This window comes from Trachymyrmex septentrionalis, unplaced genomic scaffold (assembly GCF_001594115.1).
Source record: "Trachymyrmex septentrionalis isolate Tsep2-gDNA-1 unplaced genomic scaffold, Tsep1.0 scaffold101, whole genome shotgun sequence".
NCBI lineage: Eukaryota > Metazoa > Arthropoda > Insecta > Hymenoptera > Formicidae > Trachymyrmex > Trachymyrmex septentrionalis.
The window spans coordinates 1,345,269-1,355,161 of record NW_017304136.1 but is presented as its reverse complement, the minus strand read 5'-3'; the positions used below and the strand labels follow the sequence as shown (position 1 = coordinate 1,355,161).

The 9,893-nt window shown below is 28.7% G+C and overlaps 2 protein-coding genes across 3 annotated transcripts in view; both read left to right on the top strand.

Annotated features, from left to right (window-relative positions):
• The window catches only part of LOC108756504 (cytochrome P450 4C1-like), a 43,978-nt gene extending 34,322 nt beyond the window's left edge, over positions 1–9,656 (top strand). The window contains exons 4-11 of one of the 2 annotated variants that reach the window (XM_018500383.1): positions 1,306–1,396; positions 3,399–3,593; positions 4,012–4,078; positions 5,510–5,636; positions 5,775–5,856; positions 5,949–6,061; positions 6,198–6,435; positions 8,112–9,656. In XM_018500383.1, coding sequence (XP_018355885.1) covers positions 1,306–1,396; positions 3,399–3,593; positions 4,012–4,078; positions 5,510–5,636; positions 5,775–5,856; positions 5,949–6,061; positions 6,198–6,435; positions 8,112–8,452 — 1,254 coding nt within the window. In that variant the 3' untranslated portion in view covers positions 8,453–9,656. The remainder of the gene's footprint in view (positions 1–1,305; positions 1,397–3,398; positions 3,594–4,011; positions 4,079–5,509; positions 5,637–5,774; positions 5,857–5,948; positions 6,062–6,197; positions 6,436–8,111) is intronic. The other variant, XM_018500388.1, reaches the window with a different exon arrangement.
• Positions 1–9,893, top strand: part of LOC108756514 (cytochrome P450 4C1-like) — a 27,882-nt gene that overhangs the window by 5,199 nt on the left and 12,790 nt on the right. The window lies entirely within an intron of this gene.

Sequence of the window (9,893 nt, the reverse complement as noted above, 5' to 3'; positions counted from 1 at the left end):
TATTAATTATATTAAAATATAATTCTTTTTAGTTCTACATTTTCATATACTTACTTTTATACTATCCGATACTCAATATAAACATATATTTAATAAAAAATAAAAAGATACCCAGAAAAGTGGTACTCCAAAAACTTACAGGTTAGTCATGTATGGATCCTAAGTACCCTCTTTGAACTTTTATACATTCTCATCGAGAATAACGCACAAAAAATATCTTTGCAGGTTCATTGTATCTATGAACAGTTAGTTTTTTCAGCCACAATCGAGGTCTTAAAATTATATTATAAAAAAGTTACAGCAATGAATATGAAAAATCGCATAGAGTACATTGAACCCATGAATGACTTATTAAGGTTAATAATCAGTAAATCCTTTTGATTTATAATTGACGAAATTTTTTGTAGCACTCAAAATTTGCTGTACATTTATCTGCAAAAAAATAAGCTACTAAATTTTAGCACAAATTTTTAATATGTTTTGAATAGCGATATCGGAAAAAAATTATAGTGAAATGTACCAAAGCTTAAATTAAACAGCTAACGCACGCACGCGCGCACGCACGCGGGATCAAATATCTTCCACGTGCATATCATTGATCATTTGTAACGCTAAAAGCAGGATATACGCATGCATATGTATGTACATACTTACACGAAATTAAAAAAAAATTTAGATTTGAAATTCATACTTTGATTTCTTTTTAAAAAAAATTTCCTACAACAATTTTTTCTGAGTTATACTGAGTTTACAAGAAAAAGCTATCCGTTTTACAACATCTCTTTAAAATGTAACAATTTTCTATAACTTTGTTTAAAAAATCGTAGAAAAATATTCCAAATATGAATTTGAAAATTAATGATCTTAAAGACTCATATACTTTTGTGTCTGGCAGCCAATTTCCCTAAGCAATATATATATATATATATTGCTTAGGGAAATATACAATATATATATATATATAGTTTGAATAAGAAATTTTTTTTCCCGATTTTTTAATGTCCGTTTTCAATGTTCGTAATTTTGTAATACACTTTGTGTAATTTAAATTTTATCTGCATGGTTGTCAAGAAGAATGTTTAAAATTTAATTTGAGCTTTGGTTCACATACTCATCTGACTATGATGATTTTTTATTGAAATATCGCTACTCTATAAAATATATTATATATTAAAATATATAAAAATTTGTGCTAAAATTTAATGGTCCGTTTTTTTTGCGGATGAGTGTACATTATAAATAAAAAAATTTTTATATTATTTCTTTGAATAATTATTGAATTATAATTTTTTCAAACATTTATAGCATATTTTCCCTAGCACCGTAAATATCACAAAATCAGATATCTATAATATGCTGAAACCTTGGTTGGGCAACGGACTTTTGACATCTACAGGTAAACCACATATTTATTTTTATTTATTTTTCTCACATTTTTTTTTTTTGTTTACATTTAGAATTTTATTAAAAATAAATAGCAGCTTATTTCAGGGCTGTATTTGGAATACTTTTATTTTTAAAAAAAGTATTTATAAAACAATTGTATTTTGTAGTTTTAACGCTATGCATGAAAATATTCTGTATTTTGTATTATACGGAATATATAAAAATATTTTATATTTGGTATTTCAAATACTAAAATTGACAATTAATCTTATTATTTGAATTGTAGTATACAAAAAATAGTAAATATTTACTTTAGAGGAGACCTCTTTGATGACCTTGCTCTTAAAATAACATATGTTATCAAGGTCATGATTCTGAGTAACCTCCAACAAGTTTTAGCCGGCTAAAACTTATTAGACTGCCACCGCTCGTTATCCGTTAAAAAGTTATTAACAAAAAAATTGGAAAAAATAGTGCCTTATTTCTGCTATATATAACATTAGAGACTATTCTATCTCTTTCTTGTTTACGTAATGACTTTTTATGCTAAGTGACTTTCATACCACCTCCCCCCTTGCTTAGAAGCACACGACTTTTCGTGCGAAGCGAGTTTTATCCCATCTCACTAAGTTGCTTCACGTAGAAGTCGTCTGCTTCTGAAGTGGAGGAGCAGATGGGGTAGGAGTCGTTTTGCGTGGAAGTTGTGCATCTCTTAACTGAGGAAAGGTGCGGTGCGAGTCGCTTTGTATGAATAGTCATAAAATATATTTTAAAAAGTAAAGTAGAAAAATTTTATTTTATATAGTGAAAAAAAATCATTTTTCAAACTTTTCTTCTTAATAATTTTTTATTACGAGCGACGGCTAAAACCGATTGGAGATTACTCAGAATCATGATCTAGACAACATCTGTCAAAATCATGTCATTAGAGAGGTCTCCCTTAAAGTAGTAAACATTTATCCAAAAAATGTTCAATCTCTCTCTCTCTCTCTCTCTTTCAATTTTAAATACGAAATACGTAATACTTTCATGTGCTCCGTTGAAATACGAAAAACAAAATATAATACATTTGTGTTGCAAATAATACGTTTTAAATAAAAATATTTCAAATGCATGTCCAGCTTCGGCTCATTTTTATCATGTACGCTATTATAATGTATAATCATTCGTGAAAATATTTAAATAAGAAAAAAATGAGGTCTCTGTTTTTGTCTAATGTAAACGTATGTGTATTTGTACTTCAATACAGGAAAGAATATAATTTAGTCATTATGGTAAATATACATTCTTTCTAAAACTTTTAGAATGAAAGCTCACTTTAAAGAGCGAAATCTCACTCTTAAAGATTGAAAATTGAGTCACTCATTTTCAAGACCGATTCAATTTACACTTCAAAGAATTTAGAGAGTTTGACTGTATAGTTAATTTGATTTATGTTGCTCACGTGCTAGAAAATTGTGCAGTGTTTCGCGAAATTTTTATCTTGTTTACATCCAGTTATTAATATCCAGTATTAACATTAAGAAAAACAGAATATAAAAAACAGTAGCGATAACAAAAATATCTATCTTTTTTTAATTGACGAGGAAACATTTCCAAGTGTAAATCTCAGAATAAAACCAAACCTATATAAATCTGTTACTTGATAACAGATATACAATGAATGGTAACTAATAAGTGCAAAATTCATTATTTATATAAGCTCTAACAATATAAACTATTATATTTTCGATATACTCGTAAGCAAAAACGTACATATATCAAATATAAATTTTTACGTATAATTGACTTTTCTATTTTGTTAATTCTTGCTTTTTAGCAAAATATAGTTTTTTTTATCGTCGAAATTATTTCGAAATTTATGAATTACACAATAGAAATAATGGAATTTTCACATGAAAGTATATCCTTGTGAATTAAAAGGTATTCTTTTGTTAAAGTCTCTCTTCACCTTTTGCGATATTTTTACAATTTTATTTTTATATATATATCACATTTTAATGCTACTTTAGGTAAACAATGGTTCCACGATAGAAAACTCATTGGACCGACGTTCCATTTTAGTATATTAGATCAATTTGCTGTGGTTGTGTTTGAAAAAGCAGAGATTCTGACAAAGTGTCTCCAAAAAGAAATAAAAAAGGATCCAGGAAAAGCCATTAATATTTTTCCTTATATTATCAATGCTGCTCTCGATATTATTTGCGGTAATGTATCATGTTTATAATTACAATGTATATAATTACAATATTTTGTGAGAAAATACGTTTTGTTTCTTGATATAGTCATTTTATACTGCAAACTTTATCAATTATTTTATGGATAATAAAAAAATATATATAAACGGTAAAGATGTTAAAGTGTTTTATTAGAGGATCGCATTGATACTGTATTTAGTATCAGTATCAGTGCGCTCCTCGCCCTGACAAAGTGAACGGCAAGGTTCACAATACGTTAGCATTAGGAACGGACAAAAACACAGCGATAACTTGGAAACTTTCTAGTATTCTTAAAAATAATAGCTATAAAAACCTAAAAAGCGTTATATAAAGGGTAATTTTAATTGTGTTATTACAAGCAATACGACAAAAGGGTTTATCATTAATACTAATTGTTATCTTACAGAAACAGCAATGGGTGTGGATGTACATGCTCAAGAAGTTGCAACCAAATATACATCAACAGTACACCTGTCAGTTTTTTAAATTCTTATATTGCTATTATACTATCCAACACCATTTTCCAACACGAGTGTGAATAATTGGTTTTCATATTTTTGCTTGCTGAACATGAAAAAATCTGTTAGCTAAAATTGCGTTTAAATTTCAAGAATAATGACATTGAAATGATAAATTTAAGGGTTTTCATAAAATTATAAATAACAAATATTTTAATTATTAAAAAATTTATAAATTAAATTTTAATGCCATGCGGAAAGAATTTTTAAAACTTGTTTTACATTTTGTTTTGTTTCGATATATTTTTGTTTTCAGGATATAGCAATTTGGCAATAACTTTTTTTTCATGTGTTACATAAAAACGACATTTTAAATATATGAAAAATTATATTAAAACAACATGCATTTTAAATTTAGAAATTTTTTTAATGATATTTTTGTGTTTAATTAATAAAATTTTTTAAAATTCCCTTCGAGCTACAATGTCACAAAAATCTCAATCGTCATTTTTTGCTTCTTTAATTTGCTTCAAAATTGTGATATGATAGTCAGCTTCGTTTACAAAACAAAAATACATAAGAAATGATAGAAATCAAAGTCTTAAACGGTCTGAATCTTAAATGCTTGTATGATTCTTATGTAAATTTATGTGCTAATATTCTTCGCAATAATTGGCATATGAAGGAAACAACGTCTCTTTAGGCGACGTAAATAAACAATATAATATATTATAGAACCTTATATGTGATAACACATACTATAGTTGTCACATATACGGTCCTGTAATATATTGTTTATTTACGTCGCCTAAAGAGATGTCGCTTCTTTATATGCGAATTATTGTGAAGAATATTACTAAAGCCTCGGTAGTCTAAAGGACGCTCGCACTGAATGCAAGAGATCCGGGCTCGACTCCTGGCCGAGGAAATATTTTTCGCAATAAAAGTTAATTATTTACGGATTTTAATATGTTATTCAATATTATTAAGATTGTTTCAAAAATGCAAATAAGCATCAAAAATTTATTAAATTGCTAGTCAATTTAACTCGTGATATTACTGCGGTAGTTTAGTAAAGTTAGATTGAAAAATCATTTCGACGTGTGTTTCTGGGGACTACATACGTAGTAAATTCACACAAGAATCATACAAGCATTTAAGATTCAGCTAGACTGTAGGCTTTGATTTCTACAGTTTGTGTTATTACATATCCGGTCCTATAATATATTATATCATATTATATTACATAAAAAATGGTTATTGATATTCGTGTTGCAAAAAATGTTTTGCCGAACAGTATTATTAATGAAACAACTAATAAATTATTATTACTTACGTGTTAAGAATTAATGGTAAATTTTAATAATTAGTTACATAATATGTAATTAATTATTAAAATTACATATTATGTAGTACGTAATAGTTAGATGGCAATCGTACTTTTAGAACTTCTTCGTTAATAATGAAACGAATGCTTCGACCGTGGCTTTGGATTGAATGGTTGTTCTACTCATTACCTTCAGGGAAACAGTTTAAATCAGCGCTTGATATATTGCATGGATTTACAAAAGAGGTATACTATAGAAATACTAAAAATGTTTTTTGTATTTAGCGACTTAAAACAGTGTTAAAGTTTTACTAAAATTTTTACATTATTTTGATTGAGTAATGTTCACATTTACATCTAATATTTATCATAAATTCTATATAGGTGATAAGTAAGAGAAAAATTGAACGACAATCACAAAGCGGATATACGGAACTCGAAAATGAAGACAATGAATTAAACATAGGTGCGATTGTAAATTTGAATTATATATTTTACTTTATACAGATTATAGGTACTACATAAATATTCCTTATTTAATAAAATTTATTATATTAGGTAAGCGTAAGAGACAAGCGTTCTTGGATCTATTACTTGATCAGAATGCGAAAGCTGACACCCCTTTGAGCGATGATGAGTTGAGAGCGCAAGTTGACACGTTCATGTTTGAGGTAAGATGTCTGAAATTAAAATTAAAATTAAAATTTTACAATTTTTGTAACATAAAATTTTCTCTTTATTTATTTAAATTAGCAAGATAATGTATCTGTAAAAAGAATATGTAAAATAATATAAAAATGTTAATAGGGGCATGATACAACTGCAGTTGCGATAACTTGGACGCTCTTTCTTTTGGGCAATAATTTAGAGCATCAGGCAAAAGTTCACGAAGAACTCGAGGAGGTTTTCGGAGATTCAGAAACACCAGCCAGTGGAAAGGAACTGTCGAAATTAAAGTATCTCGACAGAGTCATAAAAGAGACACTCCGAATATTTCCGAGCGTACCTATAATCTCAAGGGAACTAACGGAAGATGTGAAAATAGGTAGGCTATAACTTTATCTTTTACTTAAGAATTTCAAAAAATGCACCAATATGTAAATTATAATAAAGTTATTTATAATAAAGTAATTAAATTAAAGGTATGCGAATCAAGCATTTGCAAAATCGAATTGAATCGAATCGAATCTGTGACATATTCGAAAACGAATCTGAAATCTTAACACTGAATCAAGTCGAATCGAATCCTTTTGATTTGAAAACGAATCAAATTTTCACATACTGACAGCTAAAAAAAACTTAAAAGCTGAAAAAATTCATTTTAAATGTACAAGTATATCCAAAAGTTGATAATGTGACATAAATATATTAATACAATAAATCATATTTGCATATAGTAAATTATACTATAAAATGTAATAACAACAAACATAATTAAAAGTATGTAGAATCATATCTATTACTACTAAAATTTGGAAATTGGTAGCAAAGTTAGATAGTTATTACAAAATTATATGGCAAGTATAACTAAATTATTAATTGTTCTAAACAAAATAATTTGGTAATTGTGACTAAATAATCCCTTTTATATATATGTAATAAAAAAATTTATACGATTATAGCTTAACGAAAAAAATAATTTTTTTGTTATTATTACTTTGCATTTTTTCATTTTAATTCATTATTTACTATTTTGCATACCTATATTTTATCTTATTAACTATAATTAATTATTAAAAAACACATCGCATTGTCGGTAAGATTTAAACTTACGATTCTTAGAACGGTAGTCTAATACATTTATGCTGAGCTAATCGCACGCTTGATAACACATTGCGTTACTTATACTTCCTACTATAACCATTCTTAATTTGATGCCTCTGCTGCTAGTTTAATGTTATTAATATTTGAGGAGATTACATGGAAACAAACACGAAATAATACGCTGGTATTTATTAACATAGTTAGGAAATGACATCCTCCTCAGTCTCGAGAGATCGTTGGCGGGCGTGTTTCGTCTTGCTGCAATCTGAGTGTTGCGTGTTTTATTTTTGAGCATGTGTGACCGGCTTTGACTGTGATATAATTTTTATTTCTGTAGTTTTTTTAAGGAAATTATTATTTATGTAAATGTGATCAAATATACTATTATTACAAAAAAAAAATTTGGAATTAACTGGAATTGTGATGGAAAATGAACGATCTAAAATTCTAATTAAGCTTACTAGATTTCTAGTTAAACTTAGATTGATAGAAGGTTAAATTCTGGTTATTTCAAACAGAATTTTGATAGATTGAGAATTGGTTATTTCAACTAAAATTCTGGTGGATTATTAATTTATTTTGAAACATGTAATATTTCGCTATTAAATTGATATTTTGTTATATGCTCCGACATTAATTATGTGTACGTAATGCTCAGATTCCGTATAGAAGCAACAATAATATCTTAATAAAAATGTTATTGTATATTTGTATAATCTTGAAGTTTTTGAGAGGCACCTTCACTACTTATCAATATCATCAATATCGTTAACGCCTGATCGCGCAAATATCAGCTCCGTGATTAGTAAACTTTGATTGCTATTAATTTAAAAATTATTATAGCCTCGATTTTCATATTAATATTTTCATCTTAGAATGTCGTCAAAGAATCAATTTTTAAAATGACATTTTTGAAGTCCCCTGTTTATGTTAAATTATTTCTCTTTTATTTTATAGATAATTATATACTTCCGAAAGGTGTCATGGTCTCATTGTCAATCTTATTAACACATCGAAATCCGGCAGTTTGGCTGGACCCATTGAAATTCGACCCAGATCGCTTTCTTCCAGAGAACTCGAAGAACAGAAATCCGTACGCCTATGTTCCGTTCAGCGCTGGACCAAGAAACTGTATAGGTCAGAAATTCGCTCAACTCGAAGAGAAAATCGTGTTGACTGCTATCCTCAGGAAATGGAGAGTGAAAAGTGTGAAAACAGTCGACACGATTAAGTTCGGCGGCTCTCTCATTTTACGACCAAGTGAAGATGTATTAATACATTTCACGCCGAAGAAATGAACAATTTGTTATCAAATAAAATAGTTGGCCCAAAAATCGTACCAGAGTACCAGTAATCGCCAAGTTCACGTATTACAAACGTATTTCAGTGCTTTCTGTCGATCTTGCGAATATTTTTATTGGTTCCAAGGAAGTGTTTACAATGTTGTGTTACATTATGAAACTCGTAAATATATGAATTCACTATTGATTAAATTGAATATGTGCAGCAACCGAGCCTATACGTGATTTCAATCAAATGCTTCATTGTAAGGTTAAAAGACACTGTTTGACATCTCGTGTAATTTTAGAGCATTGGCAACTTGCATGAGGTACATTGAGTTTCGAGTTATAAATCGCAGTTTTACGTACACCATCACAAATTATTGTTTCATACAAATTTCGTAGATTTTTTTTACGTCATAAGCACTGGTTTCTCGAAGCACGTAGTCGTTCGAGTAATTGCCATATCTATCGATTACTGGGATTAGGTGAGCCGAAAAAAATTCTTGTAAATTGAATAATAATGTGTCCAAACTTCAAATAAAAAATTAGATCTGTAATTGTTATCTAGATATTCTACATACCAGTAATCATAGGCATAGTCGAGTTAAGTAGATACGCAAGCAAATAAAGAATGTCGATAACTGGTACATCTAGAACAGAAATCCGCACTACTCAAATAAAAATTAATTTTACAAATGGCGAATTTGTCATAAGAGATCGATGTTAACGTACCTTCAAAAAAAGCGAGAAAAAGAAAAAGCGAAAGTGACTCCATGATGGTATAACAGTTTCTCTCAAAAACAAGCGCAACAAGCATTTTTATAATCAAAACACCATATATTACTATCATATATTGACAAATTAATTACTATCCATAATATATGAATTGTGAATGCGAATAATGCAAGAAAAGGAAAAACAAAACATTTACGTAATGTTAAAGATTATGCGCTTTGCGGGTTTTCTTCGTGTCCAGATCCATTCTTGGAATGCCAACGTTTCGTAAATCTTGCAGTCCACTTTATCAGGGCAAGGAGCAGCTTAATACTCCTAGGTATCAGGCTGCTCCTCGCCATGATTACGTTACAATATTTTTCCAAATACGTTGGAAATACTGAGGAACTCAATGTTCGAGCTCGAATGCAGTTTCGTTATCCAATCGTTGCATGAATATCATGGCGGCAGTATAGATAGAGAAGGGATAAAGATATCGCGATTACATGCAATCTCATTCAGTGATTGAATCTTGATTCAAGAGGAATAGAAATTTTTGTAACTGTTCTTTGTTACAGAATTTATAGGAAACACTTTTCTGTTGCATATTTTATTGTATTACATTATTCAAAATATAATTTAAATTTAAATCGCAAAAGATTAATCATATGTGTAGTAAATATCAAGGATACAATATTTAAATCGAATGACAACGGTATTGATAAGAAATTTTAGTGTTGCA